This window comes from Manis javanica, chromosome 16, assembly GCF_040802235.1.
Source record: "Manis javanica isolate MJ-LG chromosome 16, MJ_LKY, whole genome shotgun sequence".
NCBI lineage: Eukaryota > Metazoa > Chordata > Mammalia > Pholidota > Manidae > Manis > Manis javanica.
Window position 1 is genome coordinate 42,992,618 of NC_133171.1, and position 26,581 is coordinate 43,019,198.

The 26,581-nt window shown below is 47.9% G+C and overlaps 1 protein-coding gene across 6 annotated transcripts in view; it reads left to right on the forward strand.

The window, feature by feature from the left end:
• Positions 1 to 978: 978 nt before the first annotated feature.
• LOC140846668 (anthrax toxin receptor-like) overlaps positions 979 to 26,581 on the forward strand; it is a 38,757-nt gene continuing 13,154 nt past the window's right edge. The window contains exons 1-10 of one of the 6 annotated variants that reach the window (XM_073224112.1): positions 13,032 to 15,256; positions 15,703 to 16,513; positions 20,277 to 20,348; positions 21,521 to 21,592; positions 22,805 to 22,886; positions 22,999 to 23,032; positions 24,025 to 24,104; positions 24,187 to 24,255; positions 24,626 to 24,706; positions 24,793 to 24,853. In XM_073224112.1, coding sequence (XP_073080213.1) covers positions 16,314 to 16,513; positions 20,277 to 20,348; positions 21,521 to 21,592; positions 22,805 to 22,886; positions 22,999 to 23,032; positions 24,025 to 24,104; positions 24,187 to 24,255; positions 24,626 to 24,706; positions 24,793 to 24,853 — 751 coding nt within the window. In that variant the 5' untranslated portion in view covers positions 13,032 to 15,256; positions 15,703 to 16,313. Of the gene's footprint in view, positions 1,374 to 5,025; positions 5,363 to 13,031; positions 16,514 to 20,276; positions 20,349 to 21,520; positions 21,593 to 22,804; positions 22,887 to 22,998; positions 23,033 to 24,024; positions 24,105 to 24,186; positions 24,256 to 24,625; positions 24,707 to 24,792; positions 24,854 to 26,581 lie in introns of those variants that run through there. The other 5 variants (XM_073224114.1, XM_073224113.1, XM_073224109.1 and 2 more) reach the window with 5 other exon arrangements.

The window sequence follows — 26,581 nt, forward strand, 5'->3', positions numbered from 1 at the left end:
AATTTATTTGTTTCATACCTTTGTGCTCTGAGAAGGTGGTTGGTACAATTTCGATCTTCTTGAATTTACTGAGGCTCTTTTTGTTGCCTACTATATGATGTATTCTTGAAAATGTTCCATGTGCACTTGAGAAGAATGTGTATCCTGCAGTTTGGGCTGTAGAGTTCTGTAGATGTGTGTTAGGTCCATCTGTTCTAGGGTGTTGTTCAGTGCCTCTGTGTCCTTACTTATTTTCTGTCTGGTTGATCTGTCGTTTGAGTGGTGTGTTGAAGTCTCCTAAAGTGAATGCGTTGCATTCTATTTCCCCCTTTAATTCTGTTAGTATTTGTTTCATATATGTAGGTGCTCCTGTGTTGGGTGCATAGATATTTATAATGGTTATATCCTCTTGTTGGACTGACCCCTTTATCATTAAGTCATGCCCTTCTTTGTCTCTTGTTACGTGCTTTGTTTTGAAGTCTATTTTGTCTGATACAGGTACTGCAACACCTAATTTTTTCTCCCTATTGTTTGCATGAAATATCTTTTTCCATCCCATCATTTTTGGTCTGTGTACGTCTTTGGGTTTGAAGTAAGTCTCTTGTAGGCAGCATATAGATGGGTCTTGTTTTTTTATCCACTCTGTAACTGTGTGTCTTTTGATTGGTGCATTCAGTCCATTTACATTTAGGGTGATTATCAATAGATATGGACTTACTGCCATTGCAGGCTTTGGATTTGTGGTTACCAAAGGTTCAAGGGCAGCAGTACCTGCAGGGCCTGCTGCACGTCCCTAGGGGGGCGAGGCGGTGCGGGAAGCCGCCTGGGCTCGCAGGTCTGTGAGAAGTTCCAAGCCAGCAGGTAGGCGAGTTAGAAAACCGGCGAGGGGTGGGGGCGGGGCCCACGGGGTGGGGGCGGGGCCCACGAGCCCCCTCCCTTCTGCCAATCAGCGGCCGCGGCGGGCGCCTGTGGGGCCGCCCTCCTCAGCTCCAGCCGGACTCCTCGGGAGCCGCGGCGCTGCCCGGGCGCTCTGGCTGCGGGGCCGCTGAAGGCGGTCTGACGGGCATTTCCATGCTGACAACTTGGCTGCCGCTGCCGTGCCCCTCGAGGCCCGCCGCCGCCCGTTAACGGGGCGCTCCGCGAGCGCGTGAGGGCCCCAGGGCGGGGGCAGGCGGCGGCGGCCCCTCAGTGTGGCCCGCGGGGGTCCCTGCCCGGCCCCGAGCTGTGGCGGCAGCGGCGTCTGCACCGCGGAGCCCGCGCGGCTCCCGAGAGCCCCGGCCAGGACGCGGGGCTGCGCGGAGGGCTGCCGACTCCAACGTTGAGCGCAGGCCGGCGGCGCCGGTTGTGGACACTTCGGATGCTCCAGCTGCACCTGCTCCAGGCGCTGGTTCAAGGTAGGACGGGGCGCGGGCGCGGGGTCCCCCTGAGGTGCGGGCCGGTGGTGCGCAGGAGTCCCCTGAGGTGCGGGCCGGTGGGTTTACTGGGACGTGGCCGCCAGGCGGGGTTTCTGTGAGTCTGCTGCTGCTTTGTTCCTTCATTTTTTCTTTGTTGTTATACTTCACAAATGAGGGAAATCATTCGGTACTTGTCTGTCTCTGCCTGGCTTATTTCACTGAGCATCATACCCTCCAGCTCCATGCATGTTGTTGCAAATGATAGGATTTGTTTCTTATGGCTGGATAGTATTACATTCTGTATATGTACCACCTCTTCTTTATTCATTCATCTACTGATGGAAACTTGGGTTGCTTCCATATCTCGCTCTTGTAAATAGTGCTGCAGTAAACATAGGGGTGCACATGTCTTTTTGAATCTGAGAAGTTGTTTTCTTTGGGCAGATTCCTGGGAGTGGAATTCCCGGGTCAAATAGTATTTCTATTTTTAGTTTTTTGAGGAACCTCCATACTGCTTTCCACAATGGTTGAACTAGTTTACATTTCCACCAGCAGTGTAGGAGGGTTCCCTTTTCTTTGCATCCTTGCCAGCATTTGTTGTTCCTAGTCTTTTGGATGTTGACCATCCTAACTGGCATGAGGTGATACCTCATTGTGGTTTTAATTTTAATTTCCCTGATAATTAGCAAGGTGGAGCATCTTTTCATGTGCCTGTTGACTATCTGAATTTCTTCTTTGGAGAAGTGTCTGTTCAGATACTCTGCCCAGTTTTTAATTGAATTATTTGCTTTTTGTTTGTTGTGCTGCGTGAACTCTGTATATAATTTGTATCTCAACCCCTTATCGGATCTGTCATTTATGAATATATTCTCCCATACTGTAGGATGCCTTTTTGTTCTATTGATGGTGTCCTTTGCTGTACAGAAGCTTTTCTGCTTGATATAGTCCCACTTGTTTATTTTTACTTTTGTTTCTCTTGCCCCGGGGAGATATGTTCATGAAGAAGTCGCTCATGTTTATGTCCAAGAGATTTTTGCCTATGTTTTTTTCTAAGAGTTTTATGGTTTCATGACTTACGTTCAGGTCTTTGATCCATTTCGAGTGTACTGTTGTGTGTGGGGTTAGACAATGGTCCAGTTTCATTCTCTTACACGTAGCTGTCCAAGTTTAGCCAACACCAGCTGTTGAAGAGGCTGTCATTCCCCCACCTTTGTATTTGCTGTATTTTCAAAATATATATGGTTTCAGGAGGAGATTTCCACTGCTCTACTCATGCCGCCCCTTGAGAAAAAAATGAAGATGTGTGTTTTAATAAGAGAAAGTATAAGGAATGGAAATTTGTTTTGTTGAAGGTAAAAGAAAGTAATTGTTCTAAGGTACAGCTGTTTATTTAAAGAGGAAGAACTCTAAATGTAAAAAAAAAATTGTAGAATCTAATTTTTCAACATTAACAGCAAATTAGAATTTTGTTTTCACTGAAAAGGACAAGTTTTCTTAAACTGTTAGTCTGCAATTAATGTTAAAAAATTGTAGAAAGTTTTCTAATTGTTTTATCAAAGCAATTTCTCATGCTTAAAGTCTCAATGAATTGTCTGAGTATTTAAGAAAATGAGATCTCAATATTAGAAGGACTAAAAGCTAAACTTTGCTAACAACTGTGTACCCTTCTGTGTCTGCCGTTGAAGTATTTTGTTGTCATTCTAGTTAAATGGATAAGTATTGCTTCATGTCAACCTATAATCTTATGTAAGCAAGTGCCAAAGAAACTTTCTCTTGATAACTTCCCAAAATCAAATTCAAAAAGGTGCTTTTACCTCTAGTTAACTCTGATATTTTGTAGAGGGCCCCTGGAACATGTCAGAGGAATTTTTTCTCCTCATCGGGGAAAATAGTTGGCTAATTTGGCTTATTTAACTGATATATATTTACCTGGAAAGCACTGTCAAAGGGAATGAATGATGCTAAACTTTGTTACTGAATGTTTTGTGTTACAGAAATATCCAAATTTTCTTATGTCAACTGTCTTATAGTAAGCTCTCATCAGATCTTTCACCATTGTCATTTGTAAATCTTTTGTCACTTATAGTAACTGTTTTATTACTCCTAAACTAGTAAAGAACTAGATTTCAGAAGAACAGGTATTGGTTACATAGGATTAAATAAACTAAGAAAAATGATTTTGTGGCTTTATGTTTCAAATGTTGCTGATAAAGTGTTTTAAGCTTTTTCTTTTAAACTGACAACAGTTTAGTAAATGACAATATCTTTATAGGCAGGATTGAAACATTTATCTTTCTCTCTACCTAATCCCTCCAGAATTTAAAAACTCTCAGTGACTATTTTCATATTTTACAGCAGTATGTTTATTTGCATAAGTTCATTAAGAGTCTACTTTCCTTGTAAGAGGATCAATTAAAAACACAGGTTATATTACCAAGGCTTTGACTGGAATGTCATGCCTGAGAGACGCGTGCATAAACTCAGATATGAACAGCTTGAAGGAACTAAGGTTGACTTTATAGACCCAACAAAGCTCCATCGAAGAACTGGCCTGGTACCTTGCTTACAGGGTTCCCAGCAGCCTTACCAGGTGAGTAAGGAAGGTCACTTCCTGGCAAGTGCAAGAACCTCACGATGGCTTGGGGACCTTGGGAAGAGAAGAATTCACCCAAATGTACAGGTACTGCAGGCAAAACCTGAAGGCAAGTCTGGCTTGGCTTTCTAGCCTCCAGAGGCCTTTAAATGTCCAATCTGAAATTCCTTATAAAAAGTTCCTTCAAAGCACATTTAAAGGATCCTATGTAATCAGTTGGTCTTCTTGATGCACTTACGCAAATAGTCAAGCCAAGTGTTAATTATTTTCTTAATCTAGTTACTTCTAATAAAAATGGGGGTGATTTTAGAGAAAAGTATTGTTTCAATAATGCAGCCTTATTTACACTAAATCCTAATACCAGTCATTGAGATGTAGACTAGATCCAGAATTCTAGTTTCCCCAAAATATCTAGCTATGATTCTCTAGATGTTTTAGTTTTCTCCCATCATTTCAATTAAAGTTTTACTATTTCTAGTTCTCATATTCAGCCATGCATTCTTAATCTTGTCAAGTTGTTCCAAAAAAGAAAATTCAGCTTCAGATGTTGCTACTTAACCTAATAACACAATTTGTTCTATCTTGCCTAGAAGCCATAAAACTGCAAATAGTAATAGAAATGGAACCCGAAATAGAAGCGCCAATCTTCCGAGGCCCTCTCAACTGACCAGTGATGGAGACCTAGCTGCACCCCTTACTGCGCCCCCTCTCAGCATGAAGCAACCAGAGCGGTCGTGGCCCCTTTTCCCTAGCAGGAGCTAGGGAATGAGACAGGGACCGTGAGCTTAGACAGAATAACGTGAGGGCCTCCGGAAAAAGCAAGGCAGGATATTTGCAGTCAGAGCAATTGTAATAACTACATGCAAGGAAACCCCCTACCAAAACTCTGTGTTAAACATTAAGCTCTAGAGTCATTTTTCAGTGAAATCAGTTAAAGTTCAAAAGGCCAGGAGAAACTTGGCATGGAGTGTTTTGAGTGTTCCGCAAATAAAGAAGGGTAGCTCAGCATAACCCGTGACCTCACTGTAAACAGCGCTAGCAAACAGACACAACCCAGCCCACCTTAGGGGTCGGGCAGGTGGTACAAGTCCACACCCTAAGCCCTCTCCTCACATTATCAAAGTATGTGTGGCGTGGGATGCATCCTTCCTACTCTAATGGATTATCCCGGAAATAGTCATAAAAGATTTCTCCAAGCTCTGCCCTCTGATTGTGACGACAACTTGAAACTTTTAGGTCCCACCTCTGTTGCAGTTGCAGCGGCATTCATCCTGCCAGTTCCTGGACTAGTCAGTGGAATGCAAAAAGAGATATGTAAGCTGGCCTGTGCAGATAGTAAGACCACAAATCTGACTGCTTCTATATTATCTGAACTCAATCAAGAGCTAGAAGAAGTGTAAGTTGCTTCCGAATTGTGCTGTTAAAAGAACATATGGGATGTGAACAGTTTTCAGGAATGTGTTGTTTTAATTTGTCTGATTTTTCTCAAACTATTCAAAATCAATTGGACAATATTCATCATATTATTAATAAGTTTTCACAAATGCCTGGGTTACCTAACTGGTTTTCTTGGTTTCATTGGATATGGCCGGTAATTGTAGGTCTGCTTTTGTTATGTATCTGTATTCCTGTTCTGTTAAGGTGTGTACATAATTTAATTTGTAATTTGTTAAAACTGTACATGCTTACATTACTCTACAAGAAGTTATGTCAAAGAAATAATCAATCTCATATTTTCTTCCTTTGCTGCTTCTAAAGCTTTTCTTTTTCCTTCCTAAATACAGCCCTTTACTATAATTCATGCCTCATATTTAAAATTACCGTGTATCTTAATCCTTCCAGCTGGTAAAGATACCTCTAGACAAGTGCTAGGCATAGGAGCCATGGGGCATAAATCTGCAAAGAAGTAAAAAGCTAACCTTTTCAAAGAATATTGCTTCTCTCTCCCTTACCAACTTTAATTTACATCTCCTTGTATGGCCCTGGAAGATGGCTGGTTAGCCAGAGACGGGTAAGATTCCTCAAGGGAGGAACAGCCTAAGACAGGCACAGTCACAGAGGGGCCATCAGGTGAGAAATTGACGGTCAACAGAGGTGAGGCTTAGAACCTCACCCCCCAGTTTTGAGAGAAATCTGCACCCATGGCTGTTTTGTTGCCCTTGTCTAACTCGGATCAATACCTAGTCTGTAGGCACCTGACCACCTACACTTGCCTTCCTACTGCACTAAACTCTACTTACCATCTTTATTTTACATCACAAGATTTAAAAGACAGATTATCTTTTATGAAAAGGTAAACTGTGTTAAAAAGCTTTCTATTAGAAACTGTAATCTTTATTATGTCTACCTACTACTTAAACATTTTATTACAAAATAAGGGGGAGATGTGGGATTAATATAGAAATCAAGTATAAAAATCAAATATATAATCATATATGACTTGATTATTTTTCCTGTAATTCCTGATATGTAATCAAGAACAGAACAAACAAGACCAAAACAGTTTCTGTGACCTAATTGCCCTTGCTATTGTTTCAATAACATGTAAGATGGCGCACTCCAGGAGACTGGAGACTGCTGAGGATTAAGTTTCGAGTTAGTTAATGATTGTGTACTAACTTCCCCCAAAGAATTCTACTGTTGTTAACATGTATTTGCTCAGTAAATATGAAGGGTGCCCTCTCAGCACCACTCTTGTGCTGTTAAGTCTCGAGTCCCCTGGCTGGTCCTTTCAGATCTTCCATATCTCATCGTATCTCCTCCCTTACCTGCGGGTCAGAAGCAGGGAGGCACTGACACTTTTTCCTGCATTAACTGAGATGGTCATGAGGTTATTTTCCTTCATTTTGTTGATGTGGCATATTATATTGATCACTTTTCATATGTTCAGCCATCCTTGCATTCCTAAATAAATCCCACTTGCTCATGGTGTATAATCCTTTAAATATACTGTTGAATTCTGTATGCTAGTATTTTTTGAGGCTTTTGCATCAGGGTTCATAAGAGATATTGGTGTGTAGTTTTTTGTGGTGTTTTTATCTAGCTTTGGTATTAGTGTTGTGCTGGCTTCAGACAATGAGTTAAGAATAGTTCCTTCTTTACTTTTTTTGGAAGAATCTGAGAAGGTTTGGTATTAGCTTTTGTTTAAATGTTTGGTAGCATTTACCAGTGAAGCAGTAATATCCAGAACTTTTCTTTGTTGGGAGATTTTTATTGAGATATAGTTAACCTATAACATTGTATTAGTTTCCGATGTACAACATAATGATGATATATATATATGTATATAGTGGGTAGATATATATATACATGCACATATTTTTTACTGTATATATAATGTATATTTATGATATAGTATCTCTTTCTCTCTATGTATAAATCATTACTTTAGTAAGTTAATTAACATCTATCACCACACAGAGTTACAATTTTTTTTGATGATGAGAATTTTTAAGATTTACTGTCTTTGTGACTTTCAAATATATAATACAATATTGTTAACTATAGTCACTATGCTGTACATTACCCCCCAGGACTTATTTATAAATAGCTGGAAATTTATACCTATTGCCCACCTTCACCCATTTCACTGCCCCCTCCATCCTTGTCTCTGGCACCCACCAACCTGTTCTCTGTATCTATGAGTTCTGCTTTTTGTTTTTTGTTTTGATTCCACATATAAGTATGCTGGTTCACAAGCTCTTTGGGATCTTCTCAGGTATAATCTGAAAATGGTCCCATACTTGGAGGGCAGGGAAGACCTACAAAGACGCAGGCCATTCCAGAATGATAGGTAGCAAAGTTAGTAAGCAAAGGAATTTACAGATGAGACTTGTCTTGGGCAGCCACAAAATGAGTAGATCTTCATACCCACCCACCAAATCTTAAAGTTTACACAGAAGCTGTAACTGGGTTCGGTCATGTATACAGTCCAGATGGTATCAAACCCGCATTGCTATCTCAAGGTTATAGCCTCAGGCAGCTTCTAGGAGCAGAGAAGGCAGGCAGAGCCCACATTTTAAGGACAGGGCAGGGGTGAGGAGCCTCCAGTTGCTTGGGTCACAGGTCAATTGGTGGTCATGTCTTCTTGATGATTTCCTTCTACCCTCCATCCCTTGTGATTGGTTGTTATAATCTCATATGCTCCCTCCCCTCCCCTGCCCCTTGCATTGTGCCCTGAGTGGTCAACAAAGAGTTTCACCAGCACAGAGGGGGCTCCTTTGACAGCTGTCTGGCTGCATTGGAGACATATGCTGCAGCAACAGCACGGGTGTGTGCAAGAAGAAAACCCAGATTAGGACAATGACTCCCAAAATCAACTACAATTTTTTCCTCTTGGAGCCCCATAATCCAAACTACTGATCTATTAAATCCCTTAGGCTGGGTTTTGGATCACTTAGGTCATTCAACTGTGTCCTCAGTAAATGTCCTTAATAAAGATGATAAAGTAGACTCATCAGGTATAAATATATAACATTCTGCTTGGATAATGGCACAGGTGTCTCCTTGGGAAGCCCTAATGATATGCAAATCCATCCCATTTTGGAGGACAGCTTATCTCTTAGGGACACATCAGTGTTCAATAAGGACAGGCTTTCTTGGCTCTCACTTAAGGCTTGTTGAATAAATTTCATAAGAGCTTTTATATATGCTGTAACATCCTCCAGGCCAATGTGTGGGGCAAAGAGGCCAAATGATCATACATACCAGTGAAAGATGAATTGTGCTCATCTAGCTTAAAAGAGAGGGACTTGGGCAACTGTGGTTACACTGTGGTTGATTCTCCCCTATGCCCAGGGAAAACCCAGGGTACAGCAGCCCAACCACCTGGGTGGAGGCCACGGGCAAAGATCTGTGCCACATAACCATGGGTCCCGTTTGGGGCTACCTAGTATATACCTGGGCAGTACAATGAGTCAGCCCCAAACCAGTTGCCATACCTTAATGTGGCAGAATGACTGCCTAGGTTCAGCAATATCCATCCCAGATTCTTGGTACAGTTGTGCTGGTTTTGTTTAGAGTGATTTTTTAATTTATGAACACCTAACATAAGGGTGACCCAGGGCTCAAATGTCCATAACCTGGGGTAAGCCACATAAACTCATCCCACATCTGGGCATAGCCACCAGTAGTCCTGATGGTGGTATTTTAGGGCCCTTGTGTTCAGTGAGTTGATGGGCTGTGTCTGCAGTTTTAGTGACAGGAAGAGTATCCATGCCCAGTGTTATGGATGGTGTGTGTACCCGAGGACATGTTCCTAGATCAGTATTGGTGACATCACGTGATTTAGGAGTACTAGTTCTAGCTTGTTCCTTCTTATTTATTTATTTATTTTTATTTTTTGGTATCATTAATATACGCTTACATGAACAACATTGTGGTTACTAGATTCCCCCCATTATCAAGTCCCCCCCCACATACCCCATTACAGTCACTGTCCATCAGCGTAGTAAGATGCTACAGAGTCACTGCTTGTATTCTCTGTGCTATACTGCCTTCCCCGTGCCCCACACACACATTATGTGTGCTAATCGTAATGCCCCTTATTCCCCTTCTCCCTCCCTTCCCACCCACCCTCACCAGTCCTTTTCCCTTTGGTAATTGTTAGTCCATTCTTGGGTTCTGTGATTCTCCTGCTGTTTTGTTCCTTCAGTTTTTGCTTTGTTCTTATACTCCACAGATGAGTGAAATCATTTGATACTTGGCTTTCTCTGCCTGGCTTATTTCACTGAATGTAACACCCTCTAACTCCATCCATGTTGTTGTAAATGGTAGGATTTGTTACCTGCCACTTGAGGAGTATCAGTCCCTTAGGTATCATCCCAGGTTGCTGTGCGACTTGGTCTGAGTCCCATTTATTTTTTTTATTTTATATTTTTATTAAGGTATGATTGATATACACTCTTATGAAGGTTTCACATGAAAAACATTGTGGTTACTACATTCACCCATATTATCGAGCCCCCCATACTCCATTGCAGTTACTGTCTATCAGTGTAGTAAGATGCCACAGAGTCACTATTTGCCTTCTCTGTGCTATACTGTCTACCCCGTGATCCTCCCCATATCATGTGTGCCAATCATAATACCCCTCAATCCTCTTCTCCCTCCCTCCCCATCCACCCACCCCCACACCTCCCCTTTGGTAACCACTAGCCCCTTCTTGGAGCTGTGGTCTGCTGCTGTTTTGATCCTTCAGTTTTCCTTTGTTGTTATACCAAATCATTTGGTACGTGTCCTTCTTCGCCTGGCTTATTTTACTGAGCATAATATCCTCCAGCTCCATCCATGTTGTTGCAAATGGTAGGATTTGTTTCTTTCCTATGGCTGAATAATATTCCATTGTGTATATGTACGACCTCTTCTTTATCCACTCATCTACACGATGCTTCCACATCTTGGCTATTGTAAATAGTGCTGTGATAAAAATAGGGGTGCATATCTCTTTTTGAATCTGAGAACTTGTCTTCCTGGGCAAATTCCTAGGAGTGGGATTCCCGGGTCAAATTGTATTTCTATTTTAAGTTTTTTGAGGAACCTCTATATTGCTTTCCACAATGGTTGAACTAGTTTACATTCCCACCAGCAATGTAGGAGGGTTCCCCTTTCTCCACATCCTCGCCAGCATTTCTTGTTCTTAGTCTTTTCTATGGTGGCCATCCTAACTGGTGTGAGGTGATACCTCACTGTGGTTTTAAATTACATTTCCGTTGTAATTAGCGATGTGGAGCATCTTTTCATGTGCCTGCTGGTCATCTGAATTTTTTCTTTAGAGAAGTGTCTGTTCAGATCCTCTGCCCATTTTTTAATTGGGTTACTTCCTTTTTGGTTGATGAGGTGTGTGAGTTCTTTATGTATTTTGGATGTTACCTCCTTGTCAGATATGTCATTTACAAATAAATACATTCTCCCATACTGTAGGATGTATTTTTGTTCTGCTGATGGTGTCCTTTGCTGTACAGAATCTTTTTAGCTTGATGTAGTCCCATTTGTTCCTTTTCGCTTTTGTTTCCCTTGGTGTTAAGTCCCTTTCAGAGCATACAGTGCACTCCTGCTGGGCTCTGATGACTTCCTCAAAGGTTAAAGTCCAGGCCCTGCTGAAGGGCAACAACCCACGTTGTCTTTTGCCCCAGATGCAACAAACATTTTTGTAACCATCGGGTCACATCAGAGTCACGCTTTCCTTCTAGCCAACATACCTGGGCCAATTAGATCTGCTTCATCAACTCATGGAGATGCCAGCAGCAAATGGCGTCTGCTCTTTTTCAGAATTTTGACGAGAATTCAGTAAGTTGGTGAGTCCATTCAAGCTACTTCCAGGGAACCCAGCCATAACTGTCTATGGTCACATGGACATCCACGTTACAGGGTCTTGACAGGTCTATCACACTCAAGGCCTAGAAGGCCTTGGCCCATTTTTCAGCAGTGAAAGAAAATGCACGTCTCATCCTAGGCCCACCAGATGCCCATTCATAACATATGGTATAAGGGCTTCATCATTAGTGCTAAGTGTGGGATAAACACTCTCCAGTAGCCTGAAGGACCCAAAAACTCTTGCAATAGTGTGACAGTTCTGGGGGTAGGAAAAGCCTGAACTTCATCTATAATCACTGCTTCTGGGGTAACTTCAGTCTTACCTGACCAGACGAACCCCAGGAATTTGACTGACAAACCAGGACCCTGAAACTTGGTGCTGTTCACAGCCCACCCTTTCTCCTGTACGTGTTGCAGCAGTCTAGGTGCTGCACAATGTTTGTTGCATGCAGGACTTCTTGTAAGAAAATAACCAGTAAGCATGATTTCATCAATATAATGGTACAGCTGCACCATTGGCAGGTTCTCCCATGCTGCAAATCCTGGGCTCCAAGTCCATGACAGACAGTGGGACTGTGGAGGTGCTCTCGTGGAAGGACAGTGACAGCCCAGTGCCGTCCTTCCCATGTTAAGGAAAACTGTTCCTGACTGTCCTGTGCTGTGTTTATGGAGAAGAAAGCATTATCAAGATCCACAACATAATATGTCCCTAGTTCATGACTTAGGGTATTCATGAGGGCTGTACTAGAGGGGACAGCAGCCTGCAGAGGGGGTGTGACTTACTCAGTAGTCTGTAACCCACGGTCATATGCCAGTAGCCATCTAGATTTTTTACCAGCCACACCAGGGGATTAAAAGGACTATGAGTAGGCTTTATAATGTCCACTTTTCAGTTCCCGGAGGGGTTCTCCAATTTCTTTATGCCCTCCAGGGAATTTGTATTGCTTGGCATTAGACACGTGCTGATGCACAAGAAAAGATACAGGCAGGTGCTTAGCATGTCCACTCAGAACTGCCTTTACCATATGCTCAGTCTGAACTCACCTGCAGTGGTCTGCAACCATAGGCCCCGGAGAATATCAAGCTCCAAAATATATTTAAAGATTGGAGAGATGTACAGAGTATATTTCTTCGGGTATAGATGCCCTATTCCCAACGGGATTCAGGCTTGTTTAACTCTGGTGGCCTTACCTCTGTATCCAACTATAACATTGGGGTCCCTGAAACCGCTCAGGGTTGCCATAAGTCAGTGAACATTCAGCTCCTGTGTCTGTCAGAGCTGGCATGTGTTGAACATTCACTGGGTACCAATGAATTGATGTTTGAGCATGTGGCCTCTGGTCCCCACCTGGTGCCCCAAGGCGGGTGCCTTCACCCTCCACTCAGTAAAACTATAGCCCAATCACCTTCGTGTGTGCGTTCAGGTGAGGATGGCTCACTGTCCAGCAGGAAGTCTTGCAGGCTCACAGGCCAAGACTATGGCTTTGTCTCCATTTCCTGATCCCCAGCTGCTGTAACCACTGCTCTGGCTTCAGTTGTTACCACAGCTCCAATAAAATTCTGTTGAACTTCCCATCCAAGTTCTCTCTGTCCTCTCCTGCCCCTTTCAAATCAATCCATATCTGGGTCCTCATGACCTTCACGGGGCCCTTTAAGCCCTTCCTCTCAGTAGGGGACTGTACTCCCTTCTGTGCCTTCAGCACTTCAGCTTCACCCAAATCTGCCACAATATGGGTAACCTCATTTATTGGCTGCCCTATGTGAGGGGCAAGAATGGCTACTAAGGGCCCAAAGAGGGTTCAGGGAGCCATTTGCAGCACCATACCCTTATCTCCACTGTAAACAGCTCCCCGTTTGGGTCATAATTTCCTGGGTTATAAATGGTATTTTTCATGCCCAAATTCTGTAACACCTTAGCCATCTAGTGGGGAAGATGGTAAGTAACCAGATTGGGCTGTACAGTGAGAAGTGTGGCCATCAGCCATTTGAGTAGGGAATGGGTCCCAGGGGTCTGGTATACATTCTGCACTGGCTGTTGCAAGGCAGGATGAGTTGTCAGGGAAGCCAGCTTTCCCATCTCTGATTCAGGCAGGAGGATACTCTCCACCTCTATGTCCCTAAGGTACAGGAGCCAGGCTGATATGGATTCTGAGGGTTTCTGCTGAGACTGGAAGCCCAAATCCACCAGCTCTCCCTGTGTCTAGGGGAACATAGAGTGCACTGTGCCCTGGGGAGTGGGCTGTACCTCTCCTGGAGGAACCTGCAGTTGCTATCTCTTTATTTACTTGATTTACAGCTGGGCAGGCTTTCAACAGAGGAGCGTTGGGGCCTCCAGCACCACCTCTACCTCCTCATTCCCCTTCAGTGTACCCTCCTCCACTTCGGGAGCTGACGGCAGCTGTCTTGCTCCACAGGGCATGTCCTCTGCTACATCCTTTACCTTCTTCACAGCGTCTCTCAGGAACGCTATCTCAGTGTGGGGAAATGGAAGCTCCTGTGGCCAAGATCCTCATCTGACCCTAAACTACTTGTGTTTCTAATTGGCCTACTGCTAGGCTAGTGCTTGCGCATCCATCGGCAATAAGCTAATATTGACTGAGTCACGATCTAAAGAGCTCTGCCCAGTGCTCTGGGTGGAGGCAGAGATGGAGGAGGATTATGGACCTGGAGACAGTTGGATGCAGATGTGATTCTAGTGCTCAACGTATCACCAGGAGAATAGAGCTGGGTGTAACCCTTTTACCCCAAGAATGTTCCATTGTCATTTCTCGGTCTCATTGAATCCAAAGTGAGCTTGTGTGGGACTGAAACACTCAGTCAAGGCAACTGGCTTAGCCAGCAGGATTCATTGTAGACCAAAGAATGGAAAAGGCTACCCTCATGGGAGTGTTACTTCAGCGAGATACCCCTATGAAAGGGAGACATTTGAGTGTCCCCCAGTGGGCATGTGGTCTGAGGTGGCTTGCCTCCTAGAGGACTGGACCCTGTCCCAGGACTTGAGGAAGGTGCAGCCCACCGCATAATAAGGAGCTTCTTGAAGAAAAAAGAGTGGCCATTGGGCCGTGGGAACCATGGTTTGGCTGTTTCTCACAGTATTCAAAATATCTACAGATGAGAGGAATGTGCTTCTGCAAGGGACCTGAGAAATTGCAGCACAGGAACATGAACTGTGAAGGACTGTGGATTTACTGAAGAATAAAATGGCATTGATACAGGAGGAGGGAGCTCGAGAATGCAAGCTGTAAGGTGCTGTGGAGGACGAAAAAGATTTGTTAAAAAAGGATCCCAGGGAGGTGCCCGCCTTCCATCCCCTGTCCTTGGATCCCGGTCAGCCTGTTGTATAACTTTTAACACAGAAAGAATGCCCTCCCTTCCAGAAAGGATCTTTCTCCCGTCTTGGGGCTGCAGGTCCCTCTGTGCTGTCAGAGGTGGAGGGCAGCAGCAGGAGTGTAGCAGGCGAAGTACAGCTGCCTGCAAGCTGGCTGTGCTCACTCTTGGATTCACTTTCTTCTTGGGGTTTTTGCTGTTGGAGAAACAGGGTGAGGGCAGATAGAATGTAAAAGGAGCAGCTGTCTGGGCAGAGCACAGTCCTTTAACTCAACATCTCTTCTGCTCAAAACCCTGAAACCTCATCCTGGCTCCACATGCCTACAATTCCCAGAGTGAAGCAGACCCCTTAGAGCTGTAGTTCCTGCAAGAGCACAAGTGGCCAAGAGCAGGGCCTGAAGGGCAGCAGGGACACAAGGCCGGGTACGACGCATGGTGCAGAGGGGCGCTGTGCACCGTTCCCAGGGGTGCCGGCACCTGCCGTGCTCCGGGCTCTCAGCCCTGCCCTGGGCTGCCACACTCCCTGCTTGTCACAGACCCGGAGTAGAGGCTGTTGCCAAACTTCCCCACAAGGCTCAGGTCAGCCAGGTCCCGTCTATGGTTCCAGGCTCAGCATTCAGAGCCCCATGAGTTGAAAAGAAATCCCCAGGTAAGTAGGCTCTCCTTTCCTCCAATGACAACCATCCCACATCAGGCTGCCTCCCCACAGTGAGCCCAGCCTGGACACCTGCCAGTGACACCCAGGAATTCATCCATCCCCAGCACCACCACGCACCTGGGAGTAGCCTTTACTTCAGCCCATGCTGGGTTTGCCCCTAAGGAGGGAAGTAGGCCGGGTGCCTGATGTTCACTGGTAGGAGAATCCAGATAGCAGATTCAAATCCCTCCAAATGTATCTACATATTTAACTTTATTTTGCTAAAATATTAAGAGAGGTTTAGGTGAGTGGAGAGTTTATGATATGATTCCAAATTTACATGAAAGGGCAAGTGGGTTTCCATGGAGGAAAGTCAGCCCATGCCCGCTCAGACATCTCTGAATTTCTAATCCGCAGAACCTGTGAGCATATGGAATTGTTCTGTTTTTTGTCCCTAGGTCTGGGATGGTTCAATACACAGAGCAGATAACTGGAATGTCCCTCATTCACAAAAGACACTGGCCCTGCTTTCACAACCTTCTTCCAGATCCTTCTATCCCTTGGGTGACTTCAGTGTCCCCACAGATAAACTTTACAGCACTCTTGTCTCCACCTGCTCACACTCAGTGATGTCCGTATGTAGGCCCCCTCAGCTGCCCTCTGTCAGTTTACCAAAGGGCTGGGTTTCCTTGAAATTGTAAAGACCCTGGGAGGGTTTGGGATAAGGGACAAATAGAGGCCTCATCTGACCAGCCCTTCAAACTCCTGCCTGGGGTTGCCCACAGGGAGAACACTGAGCAGAGCTGCAGGTCACAAGGTCACCATGGCAACCTGTTGTCCGTCATAATGGACATACCTCAGCAGGGTGGGGTGAAGGTGCATAAGTAGTGGGGCCATCACCCCACAGCCAACCACTTGCTACTTGGACCCACAGGGCAGGTATCAGGTGGCTGCTTGCAGGTGCAAGGTATATTGATCAGAGCGTGAATAGAGCTGAGGTTGGGAGTGCCGAGGACCCTGAGCACGGGAGGAAGCAGAGGAGGTGTTGGCTTGAGGTGGCCTGAAGTTTATGGGCCCCAGGATGCTGGGTCCCATGTTTGTCATCCTCCTGCTGCTGCTGCTGCCATCTCCGCTCCTGACCACCCGGAGCACCCTCCACCGCTACTTCACCCAGGACCAAGGTCACCACCCCAGCTCCAGGCTCCAGGAGAGCCCAGCAGATGGGGAATCCTGCTGGAGCACTGACGACCTGTACTTCGTCTTGGACTCGTGAGTGGCCCTCCTGCTCTAGTCAGTGCCATAGAACAGTGCTGTCCCTGGGGTCAGTACGGGGCCCCAGGCTCTGAGAGAGGGAAGCAGGGACTGTCTTGGTCATATTCAAGGAACAGACTCTCTGTGGCCTCCCTGTTCCTGGGGCAGAAAGAATGCCCCAGGCATTTGTTCCCTGGGACTTTTTCTCCTGAAAAGGATTAAAGGCCTCCATCTGGTTTCTAGATGACTCAGTCCCTCCAGCCACATGGCCCAGATCTGTGACCTGCAGGCCCCTTAATCAGCTGGGGAGGAAATTACTGGGAGCAAACTTCTCAGCAGTTAGCGCCCTCTGGCTTTGGCTTTTGGTTTTTGTCTGTTGGCATGTTTTGTTTTATTTTGTTTTTCACACCGATGACTATTGTGTAAATGGGCCCCAGGGAGATGGCCAGGTGGCTTTTGGGCATCCCCAGTGTCACTACTTAGAAAGCCCTTGGCTTTCTTGCTGCCAGTGCTTTGCTTCTTTCTGGGACACCTTGGGGACCCAAGTTGCAGTGTGTGTGTGCACTTCCAGGACACTTTGGTTTGTCCAGAGCCTGGGGGGAGCTAGGCTGTGGGTTAGGCCCCTGCAAGCCCTCAAAGAAGGAAGGGGTTTGGGGGTCTCAGTCATTGGGGGAGATGACCTTGCTTCCATTTTCACGTCCTGTGTGGGCTGGGAATAAATGCTACTTATTCAGTGTTGACAGTGGTATGCCTGTCACTATATTTAAAGGACTCTCTGGTGTCCAAGGACTCTCTTGGCCTTTCTGTCGTCTTTAAAACCATCCCTGGAGGGAGAGCAGGGCAGGCCTGTGATGTGCAGTCTCCTGAAAAGGAGGACAGCTCCTGGAGGCTGGAGGAAGCAGCCCAGAGGCTGGAGGGGCTGCAGGACCCAGGATCCCTGAGCTGCCTCATTCCATCCCAGGGGGGACTGCCTCTGACTCCCCCTAGTCTCCATGGAGACTGCTGATAGGGGGATGCAAGCCCAGCTGAACCCGCAGAGCTGGGAGCCTCCCCTGCCAAGGAGGAAAAGTCCCTCCTCGCTGTCTCGGGGAAGGACTCTGCGTTGCCCTGGGCAACTCTTGCCTCACTGATCCTCAGCACAGCCCAGGGGGCTAGTGGTTCCCACCTTGGTCTTGGGTTGGGGTCTGAATGGTCCTGGGGGACTGAGAGCCTCCTTGGGTCAGTCTTCCCAGAGAGGGCCAGTGAGTCTGAAAGGTCCTCTCAGCTGCCATCCTGTTCTAGTGCCCCTGCCCACACCCTGCTCTCTGCTGGTGGGCCTGCTCAGGCACATCTAGGCCCTGGGAGGATGGGGAGGGGCTCAGGGTGCAGGAGGGGCATGTGTAATAATAATAATTGGGCATTACGTGCCAGGCAACGTGCCCTCCCACTTAGGCCTCCCAAACCTTAAGGCAATGGATCTTTCATTATTTTGGGATGACGGGACTGAGGCTGAGGTGCAAGTGATTTACTCAGTGTCAGCCGAGCTAATTTGCTTCCAAACGTTAGACGGTGGGAAGATACTCCCCTCTCCCCACCAAGGAAGTGTGACATGGGCGTGACAAAGGCACTAGAGAGACAGCTTTTGAGCCAGGACCTCCCCACTCCTGCCCCTTTCTTCCCACTGCCTCCTTTGGCTTCTTAAATGCTGGCAGGCAGCCCTCGCCCCTCCGACCACAGCTGGCTCTCCCGGCAGCTCAGGGTGAGGAGTACAGGCCTTGCCCTCAGAGTGGAGAAGGAAGGAGAGGAAGGGGAGCCATGGAAGTCCCTTGTACCCCACTCAGGCTCCAGGACAGGCTGTGCCACTGCACTGTGCTCCCTACCCCCCACCATGGCCGTCGCCTTGACACTTGCCTTTTTGGTTGGCCAGGACTAAATCGTGCCAGATTGTACAAATGGGAGGAGGAGCTGAGGGTGCCAAAGAAAGCATTAACACACCCACTTCCCAGCCCTGGGCCCCCAGTGGGGAATGTGCCTAGAGTGTAGCTGCAGCCACCAGGCAAGACCTGAAACCACGCAACCTCAGCCCCAGGGCCTGGAGCTGCGCACCCCCAGATGGGGCCCGCTGGGTGACAAGTGCTTTGAGCTTCCAAGTCTGCCATTTTCACACTTCATGCCACTAGTTGGTCTGTAATTTCATTTTTAAATTTATCAAGGAAATGCTTGAACATTAATTTAAGATGGAACACTATTACAAATACACACACACACACACAAAAAAAAAACCAAAAACCTTGAGGCTCTTGTACCCCATACCACCCCACTTCTGATCCTATTCTTCAGAGACAGCCATGTGCAAGTATTCCAGATTGTATTTTCTAGACATTGTGACCATGTATCTAATACTGTGTTCATACGCTAAAACATGTTTATACTTTTTGGTGTTTCTTGCTGCTTGAGGTTACATATTCTCTGTTAACTTCTTACTGTGGGAGAAGACAATTTAGCTTAGTTACATCTCAGCTCCCTTATATGATTCTGCTCTATGCATCCATTCTCCCAGAATAGTTATATCACTAGGACGTTTGGCCTCAAGGTTTAATAGTGGAGCTGTGTATTGATGCCCATCTCTCCATTCTCATTGACGAGTGGGGCACGAAATCATGACTGGAGCCCTGAGTGCCAGAAGCCCACGTGTCTGCCCTGTTCCCTACTGCTTCCTTGCTGGGGACTGTAGGTCCCTGTGGTTGCCTACGAGCTCTCACATTCTTGTGTTATGGAATCAAGGGTTTCCTTCAAAATTACATCAATGAACAACTATCCCAGAGTAGATAGTGGGTTGAAGACTCTTGTTTCCTATAAATTGTCTTTGGAGTGTCCTTTTCATTCAATGGGAAAGCAGAGGAGAGAGATAATGGGGAGGAAAAGAGAAAGTTAGGAATGGAGTTGTCCTGCACTTCAGTGTGGGTCTGAGAGAAAATCTCTATGTAGGTGGACAAAGTCTGCTGCTTTGCTACCCAGCAGTTGTCTGCCTCAGTGTCACCCTGACCTGCCAAGTGCGATGGGTAGAGTGTGGGCTTTGCAGCCAGAGCTGGGTTCACATCCATGCTAGCTATTGAAATTGTGTCACATTCTATGACCTGTGGAATCCTGTTTTCTCATCTGAAACGTGGGAATAATTGTACTATCATAGGGTTGTTCTGAAATCAGAAATCATGTACGTAAAGTGCCTGATAGACACGTTCTCACTGGATAATCTTGATATTGGGGTCATCTGTCCTTAGTTTCCTCACTATTTGCTGACGGTTTTAGATGTAGCCTTGTAGGCAGGAATGGTGGGGAGGAAGAGCGGAGAGCCTTGACCCACCCCCGTGTTCGAGGGCTGGAAGAGGAGCAGAGAGCTGGGAATGGTGATTCCCAAGGGGAAATGGGGGACCAGGAGCGACAGCATATCAGAATTTCGGGAGGCTTTACAGACCAATGCATCCTACCTCATTTCCTAACATTCCCATGTAGCATGATCAACCATCCGTGTTTGCCACCGAAAGCCCCTCATCGAGGAAGTCCCCCATCCCCTACCACACAGGTCTAATGAGTCAGTTGCTGCCACTCACACTGACTAAAGTCACCACGAAGGTAACCCGCTGACCTCACTCCAGGAGCTGTGCTGGCTTTAGCTATTTCAGGAGCTGGGGTCTCTCGTGGAGGAGCTTGCTAAGGGCCTGCAGGAAGGCAGGGAAGGCAGAAACCATGCTCACGTGATACATGCACCTCCATCTCTGACTCATGTCTTCTTCTTTTTCAGATCACGCAGTGTAAATGCCAACTGGGAGTTCACACAGAGCTTTGTGCAGGATTTGGTGAACAGATTTAAAAAGTATGGCTTTTCAGCTCTGTGTTGCAGGGCATTTTCCTCTCTAACTGAGTACATTGCTATTTAGATGCAGTGTACATGGGACTGCCTCAGGTCGCAAAGCTCAGGGCAGTGTTCTGAAGCAGGAGAGAAGGACAGATCCCATTTGTTTTCTAAGATCTCTGCAGCCTTGCTTGGCTCCTTCCTGGGAGTCAGGCCTTGTTTTCAGGGGCACAGTCTTCCCTGGAGGACCTCATAGATTAGGAACTAGGCAAACTACTTAACACTGTAACTAAACATCTGGATGTGGAAATTTTATCTAGATCTTGAAGGATGAGAAATACAGGGTAACAAGAACCATGAAGGTCATTTGAGCAGTAAGAGGTCTGTTTGGCTGAACATGATTACCATGGGAAGGCTGGGAGGTGAAGCGAGAGGTCAACTTGTGACCAAGGCAAAAGAGGCCAATAATGCCAGGAAGCAGGGCTTGGATTTCCTGCCGTGAGCCATAGGGAGCTCTGGATGATGCGTGATCAGAGACGCTGGTGGGACTCCAGAAAGGCAGGACTCCAGCTGTACTCCAGGCAGAGAAGTCTCATAATTGTGGGCAAGAGCCAGGACCAGTGGGGAGCTCATATAGGGACCTGTGGGAACAATGTAACTAAAGGATAATGAGGGCCAGGCGATCAGAAGAGAGGGGCCAGAAGGTGAAAAGGGAGAGGAGAATATGAATGGCTGATGAGGGAGGATAATTTCTTTGAGATGAGGGGGAGAGAGTTGGGGAAGATGGTCCAGGGAGGAGGAGAAGTGAAAGTACGAAGAATTTGACAGGAGAGGAGAGGCCAGCTTGGGAGGGCCCCCGTGGAAGAGTATGAAGCTGTCTGTCTCCTTGTGCGTGCAGCAGCCCTGTGTGCATGTGTGTGTGAGAGAGAGAGAGGCAGAGAGAGCAAACAGACTTTTGGGATTTGGGTCTACAGGGTGCTATGCCGCACTCTGACAAGAGGGCTGCACGCCTTCCAGGCCTCATAATCCTTCACTAAAGTGATGAGAACTTCTGGAGTCCAGGAAATAGACTCCACACTAAAAGAGACAGAATGGAGAACAGGGAGCTTGGTGGGCACCCCCTCCCTGTTGCATATCAGCATCACTTTCAGCCTGTGTGTATAGTTGCTCACAAGCCCATGTTTCCTCCCAAGCCCCAAACAGCGTATGTCGTTCATTACCTACTCGACACACGGCCGCATCAACATGAAGCTGACCTCGAACAGGTAAGTGTTTCATTGATCCCCCAGAGCCGACCCAGCCATCAGGCCACAGGGAGGGCCAGGGAGCAGAGGGGGCCCCTGAGCCCACACTGAGGAACCCACTGGTGTGCAGGCACGGCTGCCCTGGACCCTCCCCTCACTGCCCTCCGTGACCTTCAGCCCTGGCCCCCTGGGCCCCACTGCCACTTCTGCACTGGCACTGGCTGGATCCTGTGCTAGTAGACAGACTCCTCCCCTCAGAGCCCATCTTGCCACCTCACCCTAGTCCTTCCCTCCATGCTCTATGCTTTCCCTAGAACAGGCTGACTGTGAAGATTCCCTAATCAGGTGGAGCAGATGTGGGGGGCCTTTTAGGACAGAGCCTGGCACCTGCTGTTATTTGTCACTTTCTGTCCTGGGCCGCTGGGGAAAGAGGGAGACAATCAGAACCAGGGAGGAAGGGATGGGTATCATCCAAGTGTGGGTGCTTCAGGAGGGGAGCACATTCCCAGTGAGTCTGGTCAGGTGAGCCCAGGAGTGGGTCCTGAACACCAGGCTGGGACAGGGCGCTGGAGGAAGGCCCCGTGGGCCTGCATCCCAGGAGGGTCTAGGTGGGAGGTGGGATGTTATGGAGCTTCTGAGTAGCAGGGAGGTTAAGATTCTCATGGAGGAAAATGACTGGAACCCCCCTGAGAGTGGGAGGAGCACCAGACAGAGCCTGAGGACCTTGCACTGGAGGGTCCCAGGGCCTGTGGACAGGAGGGGCCAGGGTGAGCACGGTGACCTTGCCAAGCTCTGCCTTAAGTGTGCGCGTACAGTGTGCCCTCAGCAGGGCCCCCGGGGGGCGGTCGTGCTGCCAGTCACACTGTGATGGAATCGCAGCTGGTATCTCCCCGTACTCACCATGGACAGTCAGGGTGGACCCCTGGGGGAGGCCCCCAGTTCTGCACGGCTTAGACAGACCTGAGTATAGAGAAGGCCAGGCCTCACCTACGGGCATAGAAAGCAGCGTCCCCTCGCCACGCTGCTCACCCGATAGGGACTGGGAAGTTGGGAAGCAGGCCAGCCAATGCCAAAGGCACAGGACAGAGGGCCGGGGCAGGGCTCCTTGACTTGGCCGTCTCCCGTCCCGGCAGGGCTGAATGCAGTGCAGATGGACAAGGACAGCCTGGGGCTGCTTGTAATAGGCAACCCCTCATTCCATCTCCCACCTCCTCTGACTTTTTTTTTTTCCAGAAAAAAAATAAACAATGCGCTTGTTGAATTGCTCAATGTACGACCTTCCGGAGCCATAAATATGCAGCACGGATTGGAAAAGGTACAGAACCTAGATTTCTGAGATGTGGCTGTGCTTTCTCAAGTTCTCAGAGGGTCATCATTGGGTCATCTCACTGTACCCCCGAAACACTTTTTCCTTCATTTTGTTGCAGGCCAATGAGCAGATCGAAAGAACACGAGCTGTAGGTAAGTGAGCTGCTTCCTGCCTTCTTGGCGATGGTGTCTCGGAAAAGAGCCAGGCCTGGGCCTCAGTGAGGTCGGTGCAGACCGTCCTTGGCCGCATCCAAGCTCTGACTCGTGGAGCCAGCTGCGTGCCCTCTCTGAGCGGAAGCCTCCTGCTCCGAGCAGTGGGGATGAAAACCACCCCGTGATGTTCCGCTGCACAGCAAAGGGTCGCGTGTGCGACTTCGGGGTTCCTAGGAAATGTGAGGCACTGGCCCTGGAGCTGGGCTGCCTTAAGAAGAAAGGGGGAAACCCAGCGGGTCCTAGAGCGGCGGGGCTATGTAAGAAGGGAGCCTGACCTTCCCCCTTGCTGAGCACACATTCCTCCCTGACTCCTTCTCCCTTCAGCTCCTTCCCTTGGGTTGATGCTCCTGCTCTGTGTCTCCCGTAGTGTAAAAGTCTTGTGCTTGCCAGAAACATCTCATCTTGGCTGTAGGGTCTAGGAAAGATGTGGGGCCCAGGGAGAGGCATTGAGCTGGGGAGGGGGTCTACTGCTCACCTGCCTCTGACCTCAAGCCCTGAGGCTGGGTCTACAAGTGCCCGTGGGAGAGCTGTGCGTGAGGTCCAGAGCTGGAACAGGTCTGCATGGACCTGCGGGAGTCTTGCACAGTAGGTGTGCCCACTCCTGCTTTTGCTCATCTGGAAGGCTGATGCTTATCCTGTGAAAGTGCTGGACTTGCCTTTCAGGGCAAAGGTTGTACTGTCTGGTAGAAGTGACAGTTCTGTAGGAAGAACCCTAAGCTGGGCCTAGTCTCCTCATCTGCAAAGTGGATCCTGGGCTAGGGGCCCTTCTTGTTGCATGATAAGCTGCAAAGCCTTCCAGGCATGTGGGAGGCAGGTGCTCAGGTCAGGGTGGCCTTTCCCCAGGAGGGTGAGATGTGGCGAGCAGTGCTCGGGTCCTGGAAGCCTGTGACAGTTGCTCTCCTAGACCGAGACATGCCCTGCCTCTCCCACAGGAGCGAAGGTACCCAGCCTCATCATCGTGCTGACAGGTGAAGAACTGCTGCCAGAATCGTTTGCAGAGACACAAGTTGAAGTGAGTCAAGCCCATTGTTACCAGCCTTTTGGTCCACATATTTGGACCAAATTTATTATACCCAACACTTCCTCTTTCTCAGGCTGCAAAATCCAGGCAGTTGGGGGCAACTCTGTATTTCGTGGGTGTGCAAAATTATCAGCTATCCCAGGTAATTCTGAGCAGGTAACGAGGGGTCACTTGTGAGTCTAGCTGGGGAAAGCTTCAAAGATGGCTCTCTCAGGGTCACCCAGAGGATGGGCCTGTACCCACCAAAATGTGCCTGGGGAGTGGGGTCGGGGCCCTCTCCACTTAGACTGGGCCCAGGGAGTTGAAAGATGTGCAAGGTGGCCGTTCAGAATGAATAACAAGTGTTGTGTAAGACCTGCACAGCAGAGGCAAGGGTGGAAGAGCTTTCCCTTCCCTGAGGGTGGGCTGCTGGTGGATGCCAGGGTCTAGCCCCCGGTGTCTGTCTCCTGGGATGGGGACCTCTGGGTCATCACCCCTGGCTGTGGGCTCAGGTCATCTCCTCTCCCTTTCAGCTGTTGAAAATTGCTGGTGAAAAGGATCATCTGTTTCAAGTGGACAGTGGATACCCTGGACTGGAAGACATCGTTGACCCAGTGAGTGAGGGCGGATGAAGGGGGCTGCACGCCATGCCCCCGCCGTTCACTCCCATGACCCTGCCACTCCTCTCACTCTATTTCAGCTCATAGCAAGGTCATGTGTGCAGATTACGTCTGTGGATCTCTCCGCTATCTGCAAGAGAGGTAATTACTGGAGTCACTGTTGTAAACACAGAAGTGCGTGTGTGTGTGTGTTTTGTGAATGTGCCATGTGTGTGGTGGGAGTGGTGTACGTGGTTCCAGTCTGTGCGGTGTGTTTGAGTGCACTGTGTGTGTGTGTTGAGTGTGGTGTGAATGTGTATAATGTGCTGTGTGTGTGTGAATGTGGTGTCTGTGGGGGGATTGTGGTTTGGAATGTGCGTTGGGTCCATAGAACGTTTGTGTCAGGTACGTATGTAAGTGTGTGTGAGGTATGGTGCCTGGGGTGTGCTGGGGGTGGGCATGTGACGGCATCTTTGCTCAGGTTTGTAATGGGCTCCCTATCACTTTAGAGCACACTGAACAATGGCTGGGTGACCATACTGCAAAATGACTGCCGCATAAGTTTAGTGTAATTACTTTCTTTAGTCTCACAACCAAAAGATTAATTAGGAAATATAAAAAACTGTTTTAAAAAACCAAAATGACACTACCAAATGGGACCCAACCACATATAACCAGGACAATACGTCAAACTATTTAGAAACCACCCCAGAAATCCAAGTCTGATTAGTATTTGAAATGTAATTTGAGTTGGTAAGGGACCTCTGGGATGATGGCTTCCATCGGAGCCAGCTGTTGGGGGCAGCTGTCTGACTCCCCATCATCGTGCTGGAACAGGCCTGCATGGACCTGCGGGAGTCTTGCACAGTAGGTGTGCCCACTCCTGCTTTTGCTCATCTGGAAGGCTGATGCTTATCCTGTGAATTTGCTGGACTTGCTTTTCAGGGCAAAGGTGTATCGTCTGGTAGAAGTGACAGTTCTGTAGGAAGAACCGAAAGCTTCCCAAAGTGTGGAGGTGGCCTAGCAACCCCACACATGGGGGTCCTCCCTGCTCCTCCTGGGTTAAGCGCCCATCTGTGCAGCCAGTTTGACATCTTCATTTCTGTGATTATGTCTGCTGGACACACAGGCCATGGCATCTGACTAACATGACAAGCCACGATTGTCAGTGACCAGTGAGGGTGCCAGTCACCATTCATCCCCCATGGCAGCCAAGATGAAGTGACAGGTGCCTGCCACATGCCCTCTCCCAGTGTGGCCCAGAGTTTTGGCTCTGATCTGTTATACTGCTGCCTTCTTGTCAAAGGGCACTCCACAGAGTGACAGTCACTTGAAAGTACAAAGCAGAAACCTGGCCCCCCAAAGGAAGTAGAAGAACCCGTTTCAACAGGCTGCCCTGAGGAAGCAGGCAGGGGCTGGGCATGAGTCTCAAGGGCTCCTCCCTGCCCCTAAGCCTGTGCCCCAGCCTGTCACAGGTACAAGTGCTCAGAGAGGGCACTTACCCACCCCAGGCTGACCACGGAATCTGAGGTCACTGGCTGACACCCTGCAAGGCAACCACCACTCTGCTCTAAACCTCATTTGCTGCAGAGGTGGGGTTGGGCAGCTAGGCTACTGTAAGCCCTGCCTCAGTTTCCCACCCATCCTCTGAGGCCCACCGCACAGGAGTCTCACCCTCAACGCTGCTCCTGGTGGGCCGCCCCCTCTGCCTCCCTCTGCCTTTGGTCTCTGCCTCTCATTAGGCACTTGTCATCCAAGCTGCACAATGACTTCTGCTGGGCTCTGTCCGTGAGATTATTTCTATCATGCAGCTTTCTGTTTCCAATCTTGTGTTATGCAAAGCTTAAAATGTTCAGCATTGGAAACAATTGTACGATGAGCCCCCATCTC